Source organism: Globicephala melas, chromosome 6, assembly GCF_963455315.2.
Source record: "Globicephala melas chromosome 6, mGloMel1.2, whole genome shotgun sequence".
NCBI classification, from domain to species: Eukaryota; Metazoa; Chordata; class Mammalia; order Artiodactyla; family Delphinidae; genus Globicephala; species Globicephala melas.
Window position 1 is genome coordinate 89,114,100 of NC_083319.1, and position 23,617 is coordinate 89,137,716.

The window sequence follows — 23,617 nt, forward strand, 5'->3', positions numbered from 1 at the left end:
TACCACTCCCCGGCGTCCCTGAGCTCCGCACGCAAACGAACTGTCCAGAGCCGCAGGCTGAGACGCTGACCAGGGGACGTACTTTTGAACGCCTCCAGCAGGTGCTTCCCCATGTACCAGCAGGCAGTTTCGAAGTTGGGAAACTGAGTCAGGCTGCCCAGTTTCAACCTTCTTTCCACTTCGTATGCTCTGGAAGCCATAGCAAAGAACTATTCAGTGCATTAAGTCCTGAGCAGGCAATGATAAAGGAAGGTGAATCCACACTACGACCAGAGGCCACACCTAGGCCATGACCCCTCAGGCCTCCCTTCTGGGCACTACGTGGCAAGGTGGACCAGAGGACCACATCAGGATGAGCACTTTGCGTTAAGGGCAAGCCCCGTGGGCCGTGGCTTCTAGAGCTCTGGGTCAGTGCGCAAGGAGAAGGCAGCTCGGCCTTTCAGCTCACCCCAAACCCACTACAGTCCCGAGGCTGTCCAGCGACCAGGCACCTCAGGGGCCCTGGTAAGATCATGGCCCCCCTCCTCCTTCCCTCCCACCACCCAGAGGCCCAGCCAGGACTCAGGAGAGGTACCATCATACCGATGGTGGGGACCCCGCCCAGCAGATCCTGGGAGTCAGGTGTGGCCCTACCTCATCTGCATCTCCACGCTCAGGCTGTGCAGAAAATGTCCCGCGAAGGCCAGGCAGTCCACGGGTGTAAGTGTGGCATATATCCAGCCTGGGGAGACAGGGGTGGGGCTATCTCTTAACAGTGCTCTCGTGCCAGGCTCTTGGCAGCCACCGGGCCTGACTCCTGCCAGCCCTTCCTCTGTGCCCCCATCCACCCAGGCCCCCTGGAAGGTGCTCTGGCCCTGGCTTCCGTGTAATGAGTGGGTGAGCCCTCCCAGAAGGACAGACTGTGTCCGAGCTCACAGTCTATTCTATCCAGCCCTGTATGGTACAGACAGGGAAACTGAGGCCCAGGAGCCAAGGGGACTTGCTCAGACCCACCCCAGGGTCAGGCTGCCTGGCATCCCTCATCTCCACATACAGGGGTGGAAAGAGACAGGCAGAGTTGCCACACCCCCCGGGAGAGCTGGGTTTGTCCCTACAGACTTCGGGAAATAACTGTGATTATAGGAAACAGGGGTAGGGACTAGATCAGGAGGCACTCAGAGGCACATAAATCAGTGGAAATGTGAGGGCCTCCATATACGACAATTAGAAAATCTGAACACTGACTGGCTATTTGGTGATACTAAGGAACTGTTAACTGTTCCTTTTTAAAGTGTGATGACAGTATTGTAATTATGTTACCTTTAAAAGGAAACCTTACAGATACGGTGAAATATTTATGGGTGAAGCAACATGACATCTGTAAAGGGCATTTATCTGCTCATGTCATTTTTCCTCCTTCTGCATGTTTGAGATGTTGAGATCAGCGAACACCATCTCTGACAGTGTGGCTGCGCTCTCTGGGCTGGGCTCTTGGGGCCCCATGCAATCCCACGTGCCTGGCCTCTGTGAGCACAGCCAGGCTGGAAGCTGTAGGGCCTCATGGCCCCAAGGTGGCCCCAGAGGTGACCACAGAGCAGGACTGACCCCAAGGCAAGGCAGGGAACAGCCAGGGCATGACCTCCCCTGGCAGACGTCAGAGGTGGGAGACACAACATGAGGACAGGGCACTCACCCGAGGGGATGAAGAGCGTCTGGCCCTGCTTGAGGGTGCACTTGTAGCATTTGTCCACCTGGTCAGCAAAGAACATCTCACTGTGGTTTGAGGCCGACTGCCAGCGCTCATACAGGGAGATGTTGGCCGAAGCTGGCTTGATGAGATAGAAGATCTTCTCCCCCTGCCAACAAGAGGCCATTGGCGGAGCCTGTCATATGCTGGGGATGCTGGGGGTGGGCAGTGCCCATCATGTCCTGGGGATGCTGAGAGGGGATGGAGCCCACCGTGTCCTGGGGATGGGCCCTAGCTTCAACAGCATCCTGCCCAGGCCCATCATTCCTCCCCTGAAACACTGGGACCACATGTGCTTTGCAGTTCAGATGTCTGCGTGTTAGGAAGACTCTAGGCACTGGCGCCTCCGGCATGTTCAGGGCAACCCCTACCACTCCACACACCATATCTCTGCAGCGCTATGGATGGCTATCTACCAAGGGGAACAACGTTGTGACCTGCTGTCTGACAAGTTACAAGAAAGCTCTGCTCTTGAGAGTGGCTTGGGTCCCAGATGGAGATGGAAGGACGGCCCTGCTGCCAGCACCAGCACCAGTCCAGCCCTGCACTTGGACTAGGGAGATATAGACTAGAGAGGTCCTCACTCACGAGGCACACAGGCTGAGGGTGGGGATGAACGGGGGGCGGGGGCAGGACTTGCTCAGGGCCTCGAAGGGCTAGGATCAGAAGCTGAGCTGCCTACCCTAGCCTGGGCTCTAGCGGGTCTGGGGAGACCCGAGGCAAGGTGGTGAGCCCAAGGCTTAGGTTCTCCTTTTTTGTTGTTTTTCACATCTCCCTTTTCCCCTAGCTTCCCTACCTGTCCCCAGCCAGAAGTCCCCTAGCTCTCTCTGCCACTCAGATGCCACTGCAGCCTTGCTCCCCAGCCCCCAGCCCACCCCCTCATCCTCCCAGTGGGGCATGTTCCCTCATCCCTTCTGCCAGGAAGTCTTCCCAGCACAGCTCTCCCTTCCCTGGACATGAGCCCTTGGTCACCACTGCAGTGGGCCTCCTCCAATTGCTTCATGAGCCTCAATCTTTAGAAAAGGCAACACACATGTGCTGCTCTGGTCCTGAGGTGCTCCCCCCAACCCCCATGCCTCCCAAGGGCCCAACGTCTGTGTCCCTTCTGTGGAGAAACATCTTGTCCCTCATCCCACCTGATGCTGGCCACTGTTAGGGCCTGTGGGGACTACAAACAGTCCTGCAGGGGGACAGTGGCCTGGTCAAGAGCAGGTCTTGCCCCTGAGGCCCCCGTAGGGCCCACATGGGGAGCAGAGGCCAGCGCTCACCTTGAGCACGTGGTACCATGCAGAGGCACCCCCGGAGTCGATGTGAAAGTCAGTGTAGCTGTCCTTCACACAGATCAGGCAGTACTTGGTCACCTTGGGCTTGGCCAACAGTGCATCGTCAGGCCAGTAGTTTTCTACCCAGGACAGTTTCTTTACGATGTCAGGAGGCTCCACAAAGCTGGACATTCTGGGGGCACGGACAGGAACAGTCAGCAGTGATGGGACCCGTCAGCACAGTTGTTTTGCCCACTGGGCAGGATGGGCAAGGTGCTCTGAGATGTGTGTCCCATGCCTATTTCTCCACCTCGGGCTACATGGCATTGCTCCCATTCTACAGATGAGCAAACTGAGGTTCACAGAGGGCAGAATGAGCCCAGCTGCTGGGTGTGGCTGCGGCAGGCACCCAACACTGAGCTCTCACCCAAGGACAGGTGTGGAGAAGGCCTGAGAACCATCTACCCCAGAAACAACTTCCTTCCTGGAGAACTGGAAAGAGACTTGTCAGGTGGGCTCATTCTAGTGTCGCTGGGCACGATGGAGCCCTGAGAGTAAATATCATTGCTCATGCACAGCCCAGGCCCTTCCTGTCAACGCCTAAGGAAAAGCCACTTCTCTCCAGAGCAGACAACAGGGGTGCCTGCAACTCCTTGCCACGCTGGGCCATGTCAGACCAGATAACTGATCTCCAGGGAAGATGAGAAAAGGCAAAGGCAGCCTTTGATTCTATTAAATGTCACTGTCCTGGATAGAATGCACAATACTGCACCAAAAACATCCAGCTCAGCAGCACCTGTGCAATGACACTTCAGCCAAGCTGAGAACCGGGTCTCAGTGTTCTTGCTGCCTTGGCCACATCTCTGCCTTCAAGGCCATGCCTGCTCGGACAAGACGTTCGCAAATCATAAGCCAGGCCACCCTGACCTCAACAGCCTCACTCACAGGCTTAAATCTCCAGCATGTTCCAAACTGCTATCCCTCTCCATCCCTCCACCCTGGCCCCACTCACCTTGTGTCAGAGAACTCAAGGTTGGTGAGGTTAAGGACCCGCTTGCGGTTGGTGCTGTAGTAATAGTCCACAAACTCCTTCAGTTTCATCTTGCAGTCCTTCTGCTTGGTGACGTCTGTCACGTCCACACTCCGCTCTGGGCCTGGGGAGGCAGCAGGGGAGGGTGAGCACACCCAGGGAAGATGGTGTGGCCTTCTGTGAGGTCGGGGTCCAGGATGTGCAGAGGAAATGCTCACTCATCCTCAGAAGACAACTCAGAGAGGGCTGAATGCTGAGGCTCTAGGCTCTAACGTCTGACCCTCCCCCCACCTGCCCTGTCTGCTCCTTCCCTTGGGTGGCCATGAAGACCCCCTGGTACAGTGGGGTGGCACAGTAATGAGCCTCAGCTAAGGTGGCCAGACAAGCAAGTAAAAATATAGGACGCCAGGTAAAAACTTACACTTCAGATAAACAATGAAGATGTGTTTTTAGTGCAAATATGTCCCAAATAATGCATGGACATACTTATACATAAAAAATTTTTTAAATCAAAAAAATTCTTGCATTTCTAGGACACCAACTCATTATTCTGAAAATTGAAAATAAAAGGAAAAACATTTATCCTACATTTTCTATACTTGATGGGAAAAGTTCAGGGTAAAAACTGTTGATGACAGAAATAGAGTTTTGGATAACCAAGTAACTAATAAGGGAAAGTTCTTTACAGAAGACTCACAATAGACAGAGAGAGAAGGACAGAATTAGCAAACTCTTCCTTTGCAACAGTCCTCACTGGCTGCTCAGACAGAGAGCTGAAAGGCTGATGGAGCATTCTGTGAACAGATGAGACTGCACTGCCTTGACCACTGAAAAGAAGTGGGTGGCAGCACCCCTACCCCAAGAAGGAGTCCTGCCAACAACTTGAACACAAATCTAAGCAACCTCTAACCACCCGTTACAGGAACTATTAGGGTCAGAAGAACACGTTAGATGACACCACAGGGACTCTGTCAGCCAAATCCCTAACGTAAGATCTTCCCAAATCGCAAATATGAAAGATTCTCCAGAGAGATTGGTTCAAGGTAGCGAAGTAGAAGGACATGCGCTTACTCCCTCTTGCAAGGGCACCGGAATCACAACTAACTGCTGAATAACCATCGACAGGAAGCCACTGGAACTCACCAAAAAAGATACCCCACATCCAAAGACAAAGGAGAAGCCACAATGAGATGGTAGGAGGGATGCTATCACAATAAAATCAAATCCCATAACTGCTGGGAGGGAGACTCACAAACCGGAGAACACTTATACCACAGAAGTCCACGCACTGAAGTGAAGGTTCTGAGCCCCACGTCAGGCTTTCGAACCTGGGGGTCCGGCAACAGGAGGAGGAATTCCTAGAGAGTCTTTGAAGGCTACCAGGATTTGACTTTGAAGGCTACCAGGATTTGACTGCAGGACTTCAACAGGACTGGGGGAAACAGAGACTCCACTCTTGGAGGGTGCACACAAAGTACGGTGTGCATCGGGACCCAGGGGAAGGAGCAGTGACCCCACTGGAGACTGAACCAGACCTACCTGCTAGTGTTGGAGGGTCTCCTGCAGAGGCGGGGAGTGGATGTGGCTCACCATGAGGACAAGGACACTGGCAGCAGGAGTTCTGGGAAGTACTCCTTGGTGTGAGCCCTCCCAGAGTCTGCCAATAGCCCCACCAAAGAGTCGGGTAGGCTCCAGTGTTGGGTCCCTTCAGGCCAAACAACCAACAGGGAGGGAACCCAGACCCATCCATCAGAAGACAAGTGGATTAAAGTTTTACTGAGCTCTGCCCACCAGAGCAACACCCAGCTCTACCCACCACCAGTCCCTCCCATCAAGAAACTTGCACAAGCCTCTTAGACAGACTCATCCACCAGAGGGCAGACAGCAGAAGCAACAAGAACTACAATCCTGCAGCCTGTGGAACAAAAACCACAGTCACAGAAAGATAGACAAGATGAAAAGGCAGAGGGCAATGTACCAGATGAAGAAACAAGATAAAACCCCAGAAAACCAACTAAATGAAGTGGAGATAGGCAACCTTCCAGAAAAAGAATTCAGAATAATGATAGTGAAGATGATCCAGGACCTTGGAAAAAGAAAGGAGGCAAAGATTGAGAAGATGTAAGAAATGTTTAACAAAGACCTAGAAGAATTAATGAACAAACAAACAGAGATGAACAATATAATAACTGAATGAAAAATATACTAGAAGGAATCAATAGCAGAACAACTGAGGCAGAAGAACAGATAAGTGACCTGGAAGACAGAATGGTGGAATTCACTGCCATGGAACAAAATAAAGAAAAAAGAATGAAAAGAAATGAAGACAGCCTAACAGACCTCTGGGACAACATTAAACTCAACAACATTCGCATTATAGCGGTCCCAGAAGGGGAAGAGAAGGAGAAAGGACCTGAGAAAATGTTTGAAGCGATTATAGTCGAAAACTTCCCTAACATGGGAAAGGAAATAGCCACTCAAGTCCAGGAAGCACAGAGAGTCCCAGGCAGGATAAACCCAAAGAGAAATACACCGAGACACACAGTAATCATATTGACAAAAATTAAAGAAAAAGAAAAATTTTTGAAAGCAACAAGGGAAAAATGACAAATAACATACAAGGGAACTCCCATAAGTTTAACGGCTGATTTCTCAGCAGAAACTCTACAAGCCAGAAGAGAGTGGCAGGACATATTTAAAGTGATGAAAGGGAAGAACTTACAACCAAGATTACTCTACCCAGCAAGTATCTCATTCAGATTTGACGGAGAAATCAAAAGCTTTACAGACAAGCAAAAGCTAAGAGAATTCAGCACCACCAAACCAGCTCTACAACAAATGCTAAAGGAACTTTTCTAAGTGGGAAACACAAAAGAAGAAAAGGACCTACAAAAACAAACCCATAACAATTAAGAAAATGGTAATAGGAACATACATACTGATAATTACCTTAAACGTGAATGGATTAAATGCTCCAACCAAAAGACAGAGGCACGCTGAATGGATACAAAAACAAGACCCGTATATATGCTGTCTACAAGAGACACACTTCAGACCTAGGGATACATACAGACTGAAAGTGAGGGGATGGAAAAAGATATTCCATGCAAATGGAAATCAAAAGAAAGCTGGAGTAGCAATACTCCTGTCAGATAAAATGGACTTTAAAATAAAGACTGTTACAAGAGACAAAGAAAGACACTACATAATGATCAAGGGATCAATCCAAGAAGAAGATATAACAATTGTAAATATATATGCACCCAACACAGAAGCACCTCAATACATAAAGCAACTGCTAACAGCTATAAAAGAGGAAATCGACAGTAACACAATAATAGTGGGGGATTTTAACACCTCACTCCACCTCACCAATGGACAGATCATCCAAACAGAAAATTAATAAGGAAACACAAGCTTTAAATGACACAATAGACCAGACAGATTTAATTGATATTTATACGACATTCCATCTGAAAACAGCAAATTACACTTTCTTCTCAAGTGCACATGGAACATTCTCCAGGATAGATCACATCTTGGGTCACAAATCAAGCCTCAGTAAATTTAAGAAAATTGAAATCATATCCAGCATCTTTTCTGACCACAACACTATGAGATTAGAAATCAAATACAGGGAAAAAAAAGTAAAAAACACAAACACGTGGAGGCTAAACAATATGTTACTAAATAACCAAGAGATCACTGAAGAAATCAAAGAGGAAATCAAAAAATACCTCAAAACAAATGACAATGAAAACACGATGATCCAAAACGTATGGGATGCAGCAAAAGCAGTTCTAAGAGGGAAGTTTATAGCTATACAAGCCTACCTCAAGAAACAAGGAAAATCTCAAATAAACAATCTAACCTTACACCTAAAGGAACCAGAGAAAGAACAAACAAAACCCAAAGTTAGTAGAAGGAAAGAAATCATAAAGATCAGAGCAGAAATAAATGAAATAGAAACAAAGAAAACAATAGAAAAGATAAATAAAACTAAAAGCTCGTTCTTTGCAAAGGTAAACATAATTGATAAACCATTAGCCAGACTCATCAAGAAAAAGAGGGAGAGGACTCAAATCAATAAAATTAGAAATGAAAAAGGAGAAGTTACAACAGACACTGCAGAAATACAAAGCATCCTAAGAGACTACTACAAGCTACTCTATGCCAATAAAATGGACAACCTGGAAGAAATGGACAAATTGTTAGAAAGGTAAAACCTTCCAAGACTGAACCAGGAAGAAATAGAAAATATGAATAGACCAATCACAACTAATGAAATTGAAACTGTGATTAAAAATCTTCCAACAAACAAAAGTCCAGGACCAGATGGCTTCACAGGTGAATTCTATCAAACATTTAGAGAAGAGCTAACACCCATCCTTCTCCAACTCTTCCAAAAAATTGCAGAGGAAGGAACACTCCCAAACTCACTGTATGAGGCCACCATCACCCTGATACCAAAACCAGACTAAGATACTACAAAAAAAAGAAAATTACAGACCAATATCACTGATGAATATAGATACAAAAATCCTCAACAAAATACCAGCAAACAGAATCCAACAACACATTAAAAGGATCATACACCATGATCAAGTGGGGTTTATCCCAGGGATGCGAGGATTCTTCAATATATGCAAATCAATCAATGTGATACACCATATTAACAAATTGAAGAACAAAAACCATATGATCATCTCAATAGATGCAGAAAAAGCTTTTGACAAAATTCAATACCCATTTATGATAAAAATTCTCCAGAAAGTGGGCACAGAGGGAACCTACCTCAACTTAATAAACGCCATATACAACAAACCCACAGCAAACATCATTCTCAATGGTGAAAAACTGAAAGCATTTCCTCTAAGATCAGAACAAGACAAGGATGTCCATTCTCACCACTATTATTCAACATAGTTTTGGAAGTCCTAGCCACGGCAATCAAAGAAAAAGAAATAAAAGGAATACAAATTGGAAAAGCAGAAGTAAAACTGTCACTGTTTGCAGATGACATGATACTGTACATAGAGAATCCTAAAGATGCCACCAGAAAACTACTAGAGTTAATCAATGAATTTGGTAAAGTAGCAGGATACAAAATTAATGCACAGAAATCGCTCACATTCCTATACACTAATGATGAAAAATCTGAAAGAGAAATTAAGGAAACACTCCCATTTACCACTGCAACTAAAAGAATAAAATACCTAGGAATAAACCTACCTAAGGAGACAAAAGACCTGTATGCAGAAAACTATAAGACACTGATGAAAGAAATTAAAGATGATACAAACAGATGGAGAGATATACCATGTTCTTGAATTGGAAGAATCAATATTGTGAAAATGACTATACTGCCCAAAGCAGTCTACAGCTTCAGTGCAATCCCTATCAAATTACCAATGGCATTTTTTGCAGAACTTGAACAAAAAATCTTAAAATTTGTACAGAGACACAAAAGACCCTGAATAGCCAAAGCAGTCTTGAGGGAAAAAAACGGAGCTGGAGGATTCAGACTCCCTGACTTCAGATTATCTTACAAAGCTACAGTAATCAAGACAATATAGTACTGGCACAAAAACAGAAATATAGATCAATGGAATAGGATAGAAAGCCCAGAGATAAACCCATGCACCTATGGTCAACTAATCTATGACAAAGGAGGCAAGGATATAAAATGGAGAAAAGACAGTCTCTTCAATAAGTGGTGCCGGGAAAACCGGACAGCTACATGTAAAAGAATGAAATTAGAACACTCCCTAACACCATACACAAAAATAAACTCAAAATGCATTAGAGACCTAAATGTAAGACTGGACACTATAAAACCCTTAGAGGAAAACATAGGAAGAACACTCTTTGACAAAAATTACAGCAAGATCATTTTTGACCCACCTCCTAGAGTGATGGAAATAAAAACAAAAATAAACAAATGGGACCTAATTAAACTTAAAAGCTTTTGCAAAGCAAAGGAAACTACAAACAAGATGAAAAGACAAACCTCAGAATGGGAGAAAATATTTGCAAATGAATCAATGGACAAAGGATTAATCTCCAAAATATATAAACAGCTCATGCAGCTCAATATTAAAAAAACAAACAACCCAAACCAAAAATGGGCAGATGACCTAAGTAGACATTTCTCCAAAGAAGACATACAGATGGCCAAGAAGCACGTGAAAAGATGCTCAACATCACTAATTATTAGAGAAATGCAAATCAAAACTACAATGAGGTATCATCTCACACCAGTTAGAATGGGCATCATCAGAAAATCTACAAACAAAAAATGCTGGAGAGAGTATGGAGAAAAGGGAACCCTCTTGCACTGCTGGTTGGAGTGTAAATTGATACAGCCACTATGGAGAACAGTATGGAGGTACCTTAAGAAACTAAAAATAGAATTACCATATGAACCAGCAATCCCACTACTTGGCATATGCCCAGAGAAAACCATAATTCAAAAAGACACATGCACCCCAATGTTCATTGCAGCACTATTTACAATAGTCAGGTCATGGAAGCAACCTAAATGCCCATTGACATATGAATGGATAAGGAAGATGTTGTACATATAAACAATGGAATATTACTCAGCCATAAAAAGGAACGAAATTGGGTCATTTGTAGAGACGTGGATGGATCTAGAGACTGTCATACAGAGTGAAGTAAGTCAGAAAGAGAAAAACAAATATTGTATATTAATGCATATATGTGGAACCTAGAAAAATGGTATAGATGAACTGGTTTGCAGGGCAGAAATGGAGACGCAGATGTAGAGAACAAACATATGGACACCAAGGGGGGAAAGTTGCAGGGCGTTGGGGTGTGTGGTGGTATGAATTGGGAGATTGGGATTGACATATATACACTAATATGTATTAAATAGATAACTAGTAAGAACCTGCTGTATAAAAAAATAAATAAAATAAAATTCAAAAAAGAAAAAAAAAGCAAGATTCTCCAGGACTAACAACCCCATTTCTCCAACAAACCAAGGGAATGGAAAGGGGATGGGGGCTGTTACAGAAGAGACTGAAGGGACATCAAACCCAAATGTAGTGTGTGGTCTTGTTTAGATTCAGAGTCAAACATCCAAATATAAAAAGGTGTTCTTGAGGCAACTGGGGAGAATTTAGGTGGCCTTAGGTGATTTTAAGGAATTATTGTTAGTGTCGTAAAGTGCAAGATGGAACTGTGATTATATACTTATTTAAACTGTCTGTTAGCGCTGTGTACTGGAGTTTTCATGGGCGAAATGATGTATGTACCAGAGACTTGCCTTCAAATACTTGGGGGAGGGGGGAGTTGGGGAGACAGGAACACAGCCAAAAGCTGATGGGTTTTGTGACCAGTACTGGGTACATGAGGGTTCACTGCTTATTTCTCTCATTTTGTGTGTGTATGAAAAGTTGCATAATAAAAAAATTAAGAGGTGAAAGAAAGACATTTACAATGGAAACCTCTGGACCGTCTCCTCCCCTATTCAGTAAGCTGCTTCCCACTCCTGTAAGCACAACTGGTTGGGGGGTTGGGGGGAGGCAGGAACTGCGGCAGACCTGGCCCTGCCCTTTGCAGCTGGCTGAGCCTGGGGCCTGGATGACAGAGTTGTGAGCAGGACAACACTAGCTCCTATGCAGAAACAGCTTAGAAAAATGCCTGGCACCTGGTAGACACTCACTAGTTATTAACTGTTATTACAGGTGCTACAACATGGCAGAGACAGTCCTGGACTGTGGTCATTCCCAGACTGAAAACATGAGTCCCTTCTTCCTCCCTGCCACAAGCCAGCCAGGCTTGGGGCCTCCCCTGGTGGGCTTCGGCTCCAGAGAAGGCGTGTTTCCCACCCCGCCCCCTGTTCTCTGGAATGCCACTGGCTTCCTGTGTGGCTTGTACAGACGATCTCATTTAATCCTCACACCCATCTGCCCCCTGCCCCCCATTCATAAGCCTTAGAGATGCAGAGGGTCAAGAGCTCAGTGATGGAACAACTCGTCTGAGGGTTTCAGCACCTGTGCCCTCTCCTGCCCAGTGTGTGGCCAGAGCTGGCCTGGGCATTTGCCTTTTCAGGGTCTTTCCTCTCCCCTCTCCTCACTGGCCACCCAGGCATCCCTGTGAACACCCCAATCCCCAGCAACCATGAGGGCCTCAGAGCCACGGCTGTGAGGCCACCAGCCCTGCCAAGGTCACTGCAAGCACGTGCTAGCCTCTCTGTGCCAGATGATGTCCCAGCACATACAAGCACTTCATCCACCCAGAGGTGTCCTGACCGAGGGTGTCCACAGCACTGGGAGCTGCCAGGGAACACAAGACAGGGTGCCAATAGCACCAGCTAGAACCCAAAGGGATCCAGAAGAGGAGGTAGTCCTGGGGCCATGGGACGGCGTGTCCAGGGCAGACAAGGGAGGTCAGCCCCCAGGTTGGCCCCAGCAGAGGCTGAGGAGGACATGGCACGAACATCAGGAACTGTGGACAACACAGCTGGGGCCCTCCCAGGCATGACTATCATTAGCGCCCAACAGTACTATAGCTGGCAGAACCCAGGGGTCCCCACGAAGCCCCCATTTTGTGGGCAGAGTAACTGAGAAGGGAAGGGGCCTGGGTCCCACATCATTTGCTGGGGCATGGGGTCTCATTCTAAGAAGAACACCCAGAACGGAACAAGGAGACCCAGAGTCACACTGGCTCACATGGCTCTGAGACACAGTCAGGGCCTAGGCAGCGTATACAGGGACTCCTGGCTCAGGGAGCCCATAACTCACTTGCAGGAGAGGGCACTTACCCACGTAGTTCTCGACGTCGCTGACATAGAAGGTGGGGGCTGGGACCGCCAGGCCCAGCCCATCTTTCTTGGGGACAAGGATGGGCTCGGTGAAGCCATGCTCTTCCATGTAGCCCAGCGTGAGCTGGTTGCCCGTCACGCGGGCCACCACGTCTTCCGCGCTGCAGGGAAATACAAGTCAGGGGTCACATCAAGCCCAGGTCCCAGCCTCCATGATAGGCCTGGACAGGGCCTCAGGGCTGCAGACACGGAGCCTGAGCTCCAGGCACACACCACCCATGCCCCAGAAGGAGGACCTGTCATGGTGCCACACTCAGTGGTCACAGGGCAGCCACAAGGTAGACATGACAGGGTCCCACACACTCATCACAGACAGGAACCTTGAGGTCCAGGAGGTCTGGGCACCTGTCCAGGGCCGTGGTGAGTAGAGAATGGGGACACACTGCACCCATCCCTCTTACTATGGCAGAGGGAGCCTCCAGACATGTGAGCGAGATCCCTCCCCCACCTCCCTTGCTCTCCACTCACCCTCCACTCGATAATATTCCTCTCAAGTGCTCAGAGATCAGACCCCTGCATGGGGGTAGGTCTAAGGACATAGCAGATGGAGATAAACCCCTTTACAGAGAGAACCTACCCCCTGGACAAGCCAAACACAGGACCCAGGGCTGGGCTGGGATGCTGTGGTCAGCAGCTCTCCTGCCTCCCTGTGTGTCGGATGCTGCCCTGGGCGTCAGAGACCTGTGGGGCCCAGTTGGAAAGACCCCTGTGTGGTGACGCTGAAGAGGGGCTTTCATCAGATGAGCATGCAAGGCCATTAACCCACAGCTGAGAGCAGTGCTGTGGTGGAGACAGCAGGAAGCAGTGTCAGACTGGGCCTGTCGAAGCCTGGGGAGCAGGAGTGAGAGGGGCAGGGCTCTGAGTAGAAGGAATGTACCAGCAAAGGCCTTGGAGGGAGGAGGATGTGGCAAGTGTGAGGAATAAGAAGGACCTGGGGGGCTGGGGGCGGGGGGGGGGCAAGCACCCAAGTCGGTGAGGTGGTGGGCCAGGCCACCTCATGCCAAGAGTACTGGGGAGCCACTGGACAACTTGAGAAGGGCAGTGACGGTCAGAGATTCATCTGGCTGCTGTGCGGATGTACAGTGGATAGCAGCAGGACCAGGGTGGGGCAGGGCAACCACGGAGGAGGAGGCTCAGCATGCAGTGCCTGGACCAGAAGGTGACAGTGAGAGGGAGGTGGTGGACTCAGGAGATCAGATGGGGGTGGGAGAACAGGGGGAGGCAAAGGTGAATGGCCAAGGGACTGGCCTGAGTAACCAAGGGACCAGGGCCACTGACTGAGGCCTGGAGGTGGGGCAGGAATGGGGGTGGGGGCAGATCCAGAGCTGAGTTGGAACACACTTGTTGGGATTGGCCAGTGGATGCACCAGTTGGACAGACAGGTCAAGAGCTCAGAAGGACTAGTGGCTGCAGAAAGAAGTTGAGGAGCTGCTGGCCAAGGGACAATCTATGAGGCCAGGGAAAAAGATGGTGGGGATCGAGCAGAGTTCCCAGAATCCCTCATGGAGAGTCGTCAGCAGGGAAGGAGGCCGGGCAGGGAAGGACAGCCAGCAGAGCATGGTGGCATGGTCTCTACAGAGGACAGGACTCAAGGAGAGGGGACTGCACCACTGCTACATGTTGACAAGGGTCAGTTAAGGTGAGGACTGAAGAGTGATCCTGGGGTTTGATACCATGGTGACAGAGTGTTAGGGATAAATCAGAAGGAGTGAGTGGAGGGTGAGGAAGAAGAAGTAGTGTGGTGGGCAACTGCTGTGAGAAGCTCTGGGAGTACTGGGACAGCACAGAGTCAGCTGTGGAAGCTACAAGCCAGAGGTAGAAGGTCGCCCTTGATAAACTGGAATCCCAAGCTCTTGTCTCACTAGTGAGAGTTCCAAATTCACACCCATGGATTGGGTCTGGAACTGTGAAACCCATGAGGACCCAGCAAGAGGCAAACACGAGGGCTTCCCTGGTGGCGCAGTGGTTGAGAGTCCGCCTGCCGATGCAGGGGACACAGGTTCGCGCCCCAGTCCAGGAAGATCCCACATGCCGTGGAGCGGCTGGGCCCGTGAGCCATGGCCGCTGAGCCTGCGCGTCCGGAGCCTGTGCTCCGCAGCGGGAGAGGCCACAGCGGTAAGAGGCCCGCATACAGCAAAAAAAAAAAAAAAGAGGCAAACACGAAACCATCCTGTAGGGACACCTCAGAGCCCAGGGCAGACTGGCTGCCATGGGAATGATGCCCTCTGAAGATCACACCTCACAGAAGGAGGTGAACCCCCAGGAGGGAGAGCCAGCAGCCTCATCTGCCCAGAAGAGTAGATCCCAAGAACTGAGGATAATAGGATAATTGAAAAGGCCATTTTAAGACAAGTACATTAAACACATCCAAAGGGATAATGAGAGGATAAGGCAAAGAACAGAGAAGGAGGAAAAGAACAGGCAACACTAAAAAGGAATAGAAATTGTAGAAAAAAAAATATGATGATTGAAATTTTTTAAAACTCAGTAGATACATTAAATGGTAGCTGGCTGAAAAAAAACAGTGAATTTGATGAAAAGATCTGAAAAATAAGACAGAAGGGGGAAGAAGTGTTATTAAAAGAGAAAACAGGACATTTTTCAGAATTGCGATAAAATATGACACCTCAAATTAAAGGCACTTACTGAGTCCTGAACAGGATAAATAAAAACAAATGCACATTAGAAGCACTGCAGTATACCTATAGTATATTAAAAATGAGAAAACAATCTCAAAAGTTTTCAGAGAAATAAACAGATTATTTACCAAAAATGAAAATGAAACAAAACAAAAACTCCAGTGGCTAGACTGATATCAGTAACAATAAATGTCAAAAGACAACAAAATAGTATTTCCAAAAAGTTCAAGGAAAATAACTTTTACTCTAGAATTTTAGATCCATTTTAGAAAATAGAATCATGCAAGAATAAAGACAAAATATTTTCAGACACAGAGAATATTTTTATAGGCCTTTTCTGAAAGAACTACTAACGGATAAAATTCAACAAGGAGGAAACCAAATCTAGAAGGAAGGAGTGGGATTCAAGAAATAATGGAAAACTGATCTACAGATTCCACACAATCCCTGTCAAAATACCAGCTGACTACTTTGCAGAAACTGACATGCTGAACTTGGAATGCTGAATGAAATACAAGGCACCCAGATAACCAAAACAGTCTTTAAAATGAAGAAAGTTGGAGGGCACTTCCCAATTTCAAACTTCACTACAAAGCTACAGTAATCAAGATTGTGTGGTACTGGCATAATATGAGACATAAGGATCAATGGAACAGAACTGAGGGTCCAGAAATAAACCCAAACATCTATGGTCAATTGTTTTTCATCAAGGGTACCAAGATAATTCAACGGCGAAAGAATAGGCATTTCAATAAATGGTGCATGGGAGAACTGGATACCCACATGCAACGGAATGAAGTTGGACCTTTACCTCACACCATATACAAAAATTAACTCAAAATGAGTTAAAGACATAAATATAAGAGCTAAAACTATAAAACTTTTAGAAGAAAACATAGGCATAAATCATCATGACCTTGAATTTGGCAATGGTTTGTTTTTGTCTAAAACAAAAGCACAAGCAACAACAGAAAAAATAAATAAATTAGACTTAATCAAAATTTAAAACTTTTGTGCTTCAAAAGACACCAAGAAAGTGAAAAGACAACCCACAAAAGTGGAGAAAGTATTTGCACATCATATATCTGGTAAGGGACTTGTATCTAAAATACATAAAGAACTCTTACAATTCAATAATAAAAAGACAAAAAAAAAACTTTTAATGGGCAAACGACAAATGGCCAACAAGAACATGAAAAGATGCTCAACATCACTAGTCATCAGGGAAATGCAAATTAAAACCACAGTGAGAGACCACTTCACAACTACAGGATAGGTAGAATCAAGAAGTCAGATAAGGGACTTCCCTGGTGGTCCACCAGTAAAGAATCCGCCTTCCAACTCAGGGGGTGCGGGGTTTGATCCCTGGTCAGAGAGCTAAGATCCCACATGCTGCGGAGCAACTAAGCTGGCTCACCACAACTACTGAGCTCGCACGCCTCAACGAGAGAGAGAAAACCCACATGCCACAACTAGAGAAAAGCCCGCTAGAGAGAAGCCCACATGCCACAACTAGAAAGAAGCCCGTGCTTCTCAACGAAAGATCCTACATGCCTCAACAAAGATCCTGCATGCCTCAACAAAGATCCCACGTGCCGCAACTAAGACCCAACGCAGCCAAAAAAAAAAAAGTCAGATAATAACAAGTTCTGGTGAATTGAAACCTTCAGACGCTGCTGGTGGGAATGGAAAGTGATACAACCATTTTAGAAAACAGTCTGGCAGTTCCTCAAACAATTAAATATTGAGTTACTCCTAAAAGAAATGAAAATATATGTCCAAACAAAATATTTTACAAGAACATTTATAGTAGAATTCTTCACAGTAGCCCAAAATCAGAAATAACCCAAATGTCCATCAGCTGATGAATGGATAAACAAAATGTGGTCTATACATACAACGGAATATTATTCGGCCATAAAAAAGGAATGGAGCACTGACACTTGCTACACCCTGGATGAACCTTGAAGACATTATGCTAAGTGAAATAAGCCAGTCACAAAGGCCACATATTATACGATTTCATTTTGATGAAATGTTCAGAATAGGCAAAGCTACAGTGACAGAAAGCAGATTAGTGATAGGACTTTGGGGAGAAGTGGGGAGGAATGAGGATGATAAAGCTACAGGGTTTTTTTTGAGGTGATGGAAACATTCTAAAACTGACTGGTGGTGGTTCAGAGCTGTGAATACACTGTACTGTACCCTTTAAATGGACGGATTGTATGGTGTATGAACTATATCTCAATAAAGGTGGAAAAAAAGAAAATAAAAAAGAAGCCAGAGAGGAAAAATACCTTACCCACTGAGCAGCAAGGCTAAGAGTTACACTGAATTTCTCACCAGAAACCATGCACTCAAGTCGAGCATGGGATGAGACATTTAAAGTGTTAAAAGAAAAAACCCACCAACTTAGAATTCTGTGTCCATCAAATTATCCTTCAAAAGTGAAGAAGAAGTAAAGACTTTGTAAAGACTTTGTCAGACAAACAGAAACTGTCTTCCAGCTGTGAAGGGACAAGGGTGTTCCAGAGCAGCTGTCTGTACAACCTCACGTCCATGCAGTCACGGTGCCCCCCTCACCAGAAACCATTTCCTGTGGCCCTGATCCTGCTCTCTGCCCTCGGTCCTCATATAGGACAAGGCTGCGCAGGGGGAGGGTGTGCTCTAAGAAGACCTAGGGACACCCCACCAGGCCATGGACACAGAGGAAAGCCCACAGCCATTTGACACCAGGACCTGCCACCTCCAGAGGATGGTCTCAGGCTGGACGCCAGTCCCCACTCCTGGTCCATAAAATGGGGACGGTAGCCTCTCTCTCAGGAAGGTTCCATGGGAAGGCCCATACCAGGTGGGGGAGGTAGGTCCCTTCCCTCCCGGGCTGTGAAGAGGGTCCCCATAAACTGTCCTCGGAGGTGCTGAGAAGGGAGAGATCAGCCCCCATGCCGGGAGCACCTGGAATTTCGGGGACTGTGCTGCTCCCCCAGAGGGAAACCCATGGCCCTGGAGCCCTAGTGGTGGGGTACGTATCCAGACCTCGGAGGGAGCAGGCAGTCTGGAGAGGAAAAGGCTGCCACCTGCTCACCTGGGAAAGGTCCGACTCCGCAACTCCTTGATGAAGAGCTGGCTGCCATTCTGCACGGGCTTCACTTCGGGAGTCTGCCCCGGGCCATGTTTGTGCCAGGTTCGCTTCTTTTTCACTGTGGGGGAACAAGAGGCAGGTCATCACCCACAGCCCCCTCCCCTTGCCTCCAGGGACCCGGCCGGGAGGGCAGCCACCGTGAATGCCGCAAGACTCAGACCCCTCAGAGGCAAAGAACTTGGGGTTCCCTGTCCCTGGCCCACCCCGCCTCCCCTGCCTCTCAGGACCCCAAGTTGTCACATGGTCAGGAGCCCCCACCCTCCACATCCTTGAGTCACAGCCCCCACCTCACCTCCCGACCTGCCAGCTCAGACGATGCACCCGAAAGCTGGGGCCTTCCTGGGACCCCATGTCACTCAGCACTCAGTCTGCTGAGAACTCGTCAGAGGCACCTCCTGAGAAGGTCCCACCAAGGCTCACTATTCAGGACCCCTCCCACCTGGCCTCCCCTCAGATTTGCCCTCAAACAGCACCAACCCTGTCCTTCCCTGCCGGGACCTTTGCTGCCATGACAGACCACAACTCACAGGCAGGGCAGGCCAGCGTCACCTGCTGTGCCCTCTGCCCTCCCCACCCCCTGCCCACTCCCTCAGGCTGTCCTATTGTCACACATGCTCCAAGGGCACTGGACACACCCACCTTGGACTTTTTACAAGTGAGCATACACACCTGTCCCTACTGGGCTGTGACACATGTGTGCACACACATTCACATGCATGCGCACCCACACACAAGCACACATGCCCCTACTGGACTGGGACAGGCACGTGCACACTAGCACACACATACACACACACACACGCAAGCACAAACGCGCACACGCATACACACTAACGTTTGCCCCTACTGGACTTGGAGCCCCCAGAGGGAAGGAAGCTATTTCCTTGATACCCTTGCCCCCATTCAGGGCAGCCACAGATAACTCGGTGAGTGAAGATGGGCCAGGCATGGAGACCATCCCTGGGGGCTGCCTGGAAGGGTTTGAAACAGGCTGTGATGAGACTGGAGGTGAGGGAGACCTGGTGGGGCCCTCAGGGTGCCTGTCCTTCACAGACGGGGACAGGGTGGGGGCTGCAGTCCTCCTGCATCCCGGTGGTTGTGGGGATGAAGGGAGCTGACAACTGCCCCTGAGTAGGACCTGCCTAAAGCAAGAAGGGGAAAGCGCTAGGTGGGTGGTGGCTGAGCTGACCTCTGTTCCAAACTGCCACCCCTTCCCCGTCTCATCAAGTCATAGCTCCTTGAGACTGTCTCCTACAACAGGTGATATTTACATCATGCTTGGTCTCCAAGACCAAGGTGTGAGTGGATACTATGGAAATCTGTCAAGATCCTACGAAGGGAGGTCTGGAGCTGGAACTTCTGGTGGCAGCACCAGGCAGACAGGAGATCCAAAGGGATCCAACTATCTTGTAGTCATGTGACCCTAGGCAAGTTACTAGGTATCTCTGTGCTTCACCATTAATGCTAGTCCTGGCTTCCCAGGCTCCTCGTGAGCATGGAGTGCCCTGTGTCAGAAGGCCATGTGGGGAAACCAAGTCTTGGAGGGGGCATGCGGCCCAGCGATAGCAGACATGCAGGGGAGCAGTGGGCAGCAGGAGAGAGAAGCAGCATCTCCACTGCCTGCCAGGAGCTGGGCCTGAGAAGTGCATGCTGACCAGGGGCCAGTGGCAGTCCTGGGCCACCTGGGCTTCCCAGGCCCTCACTCGGGACTGGGCAGCTCCAAGAACCTCGTGGAGAGGCTGGAATACACCTGATACTGTGGCTGGAGCGGGTATGCTGGGACCACAGCCAAAGATGAAGCTGTGAGGCAGGGTCTGAGCTCCATGGGGCTACCCTTGAACCCCTCTGCAGCCCTGGCTGGTGGGCTCCCTCCCTCCCCAGGTCCCATGACCCTCCTAAGCCCAGAGGCTGAGACTTCTCCTGCCTATGGTGGCCCAAGGCACCCTCTGACAAGGTGCCCAGGAGACAGCAGGAAGCTGGTGGGTCTCAGTGGGCCCCCCGGGTTATGGGGGCAAGAGGTGTCCCTAAGGCAATCAGCACCAGAGCCCGGCCCACCGTCCTAAGCGTGGTTCATCCCACCAGGAAGATGTGACAGCTACACCCGCCTCAGGCAGGAGGAAAGTAAGAAATTAGTAAGTAACCTCTTAAGCAGTCATAGCGCTAACAAGAGGCAACACCAGGATTCAGAACCCCTTTAAGGGCCATGTCACCCGCTTCCCGTGAGCCTTCGTGTCAGTAAGGATACCTTGCCGAGTTCCCACAGGGACTCCTGGGTCTCACTCTAAATTTGTGAATTGCGTAAACCTGTGGGCCTGAGGGTCACAGACCAAAATCAGTCCAAGGGACAGGTGGCAACAGCGTGGGGAGAGAACCCCGAGATCTGGTAAGACACGCAAAGCTAGAGGGATATGGCCTCAGGCCCAGCTCACCCTGGGAACTCCGCCTCCATCCCATCACGGTGCTCCATTCCCCAACTCTATCCTGTTCTGGTCCTCCCCCTGCCATCCCCACCTCACTGTGCCCGTCACAAACCTCACCCAGGCCAGGGCAAGGAAAGGAGGCAGGCTCATGGGCTTAGGTGGCCCCCAGGGGGCACAGGGTCATCGAGGGGCCTTACTGTGGAAGGTGTGACTGGAATCCAAGCAGAAAAAACCAACCAGTGTGTCACAGACAGGCTCTGGTCAGGGCACACACATGTAAAATAAAGGGTGATGGGCAATCTAGGAGTGCACACTGGCGGAAGATGCTAAAATCAGTGCCTTCGTCCCTGATGGGCACACGGGCCTCAATAACAACAAGAAGTCTGGTTCACAGAATTTACAAATCACATATGCACGCACACACACGTGCACACATGCAAGACACACATACACACACACAGCCAAGGAGGGGCTGCCAGGTCCTGCCAGGCTGAAGTCCCACACTGTCTGCTGATCTAGAACAGCGCTCACAGAGGTGGCCCTGCCCCCCACCCTCCCTGAGCACCTCCCAGGGTAGTGCCTACCCAGGCACTCAGCTCTATATGGTAGGGGGTTGTCTCCCGGCCCCAGCCCTGATCAGCCCCCCACCCCACACCCAGGGCCACGAGATGCAGGACCTGGGTCCACATCCTGTTTGTCTCTCCCAGGCCCTGAGCTTTCCTGGAGGTTCATGAGGCGCCAGAAATTCAGGTTAAGCCACGGGGTGACAGTCATCCTCCTGTATCTGCTGCAAAGCAGTTACCAGGAGGATCGGGTCGTTTAGGGGAGTTGTGTTGTGAGCATCAGTGCTGCCAACTTCTAGGGGTATGAGGGTAAGTCAGGAACTTGAGAATCTTCATGCCTAGGAAGTTCAGAAGCCACCAGGCCTTTTCTTCTTCATCTTCTCATGCATTTACCTCATGCCCACATGCGCTGGAGGGCAGAGCACAAGAGCCGAAATGAATACAGCTCCCATGGTCACTTAGTGATGATGGGGCACAGGCCAGGCACAAAGAGAGGCCCAAGAAAAGTCAAGGAGAGGTGAGACCCCACTTCACCCAGCTTCCTAAGGGGCTGGGCTGGGCTCCCTTGGCTGGCCACGACTCACAGAACAGGGGTGCTGGAGGTGGGCTTTCACCCTGTGCTGGTGTCCTCCCTCTATGCCCACTGGATCCACAGGACTCGCTCCACAAGGACTACAGGGGTCCAGCCCCAGAAGGTCATGGCACTTCCCCCACACAGACCCGGCCTTAGAACTTGCCTCCCAGCCATGATGTGGGCCACCCTGGATGAGCCTGTGCCTTGGGGAGCCCCCACTGGGCCTCCCACGCCCCCAGAGGGCCAGATGGAAGGGGAGGAGGATAAAGTCCTTGTAATGCACAAATAGTTTGAGAAAGAGAATTCTTTTGCATTTCAAAAATACAAAATTCCTTGGCTGTATACTTCAATTAAAAAAAAAAAACAACTATTATTTTTCCTCCCTGTACTCTCACTTATTAATAATGTAGAACTGACAGGAAATAAAATGTTTTTCATTGCTGGAAAAAAAAAAAGAGAGAGAAAGGTGAACACCTAAGATTCCATGCAGGGGGTGCTAGAGAAGGGAAGGAGAGCAAATCTGCAACAATGCACATTCCTGGACCCCTGCAGAGAGATGGCCAGCTGGGCAGAGCTGGGCAGGGCTGGGATGGATGGTCCCTTGGACATTTCCCAGCCTATGTACCCATCTCAGGTTGCCTGGTCACTGCAAATGCTGGACTTTGCAACCCCTGCCCAGGCCTTTGAAGGCTGGTGGGCTCTTTGCAAAGGCCGTGAGGGGCCCCAGCTGCATGTGCAGGCAGGAGATGACCAGGAGGGGCCACAGTGGGCCCAGCAAGGCCATGAGGGGCAATAAATGAGGCAGGAGGTGGTTCCTAGATACCAGAGTCCCCTGGCTGCAACTACACAGGGCGGTTCACGTCAGCAAGGTGGGGTCCAGTTGGGGTTGGGGTCAAGGCCAAGCAGAGACCCTGCTCCCATTGTCAGATCCGAGGAGCAGCAGCATGGTGCTATACTTACGGGTGGACTTCCCATGGGTTTTCTCACAGTTTGGGCAGTGGTATATGTCGATGTCTGGGGCCTCCTCCTCTTCCACTCCAACACAGCTGAAACGAAGGAGAAACAGACATCATTAACAGCAGTCAGCTGGCTCCTCAAGAGCTTCCCCTGCAAAGATCTGCAGCACCTCCCACTCACTTTTCAAGAGGAAGGGCAGGGTAGCATGACGGCAGCTGGGGCAGAGTGTGTGTGGGGACAGTGGCCCACATGGATGGGATGGGAGACTCGAAGTGGAGAGGGAGGGTCAAGGAAGACCTCACCATATGTGACTGGGAAAGGCAGAGGGAACCAGCCATCCTTTGGGCCTGCCTCCATGAGGGCCGTTACTGCCCTGTCCCCACAGAGCCCAGGGAGGTTGAGGCCGGGGGGTGGGGGGTGGGGGGGCGTGTCTCAGAGCCAGGGCACCCCCAC

At 49.3% G+C, this 23,617-nt stretch overlaps 1 protein-coding gene across 2 annotated transcripts in view; it reads right to left on the reverse strand.

The window, feature by feature from the left end:
* The window catches only part of PHF2 (PHD finger protein 2), a 95,242-nt gene that overhangs the window by 20,464 nt on the left and 51,161 nt on the right, over positions 1-23,617 (reverse strand). For both annotated transcript variants that reach the window (XM_060301158.1, XM_060301157.1), the window contains exons 2-9: positions 23,168-23,253; positions 18,594-18,708; positions 12,810-12,970; positions 4,001-4,142; positions 2,995-3,181; positions 1,673-1,835; positions 634-721; positions 83-189 (exon numbers count right to left, since the gene is read on the reverse strand). In XM_060301158.1, the coding sequence (XP_060157141.1) occupies positions 83-189; positions 634-721; positions 1,673-1,835; positions 2,995-3,181; positions 4,001-4,142; positions 12,810-12,970; positions 18,594-18,708; positions 23,168-23,253 (1,049 nt within the window). The remainder of the gene's footprint in view (positions 1-82; positions 190-633; positions 722-1,672; positions 1,836-2,994; positions 3,182-4,000; positions 4,143-12,809; positions 12,971-18,593; positions 18,709-23,167; positions 23,254-23,617) is intronic.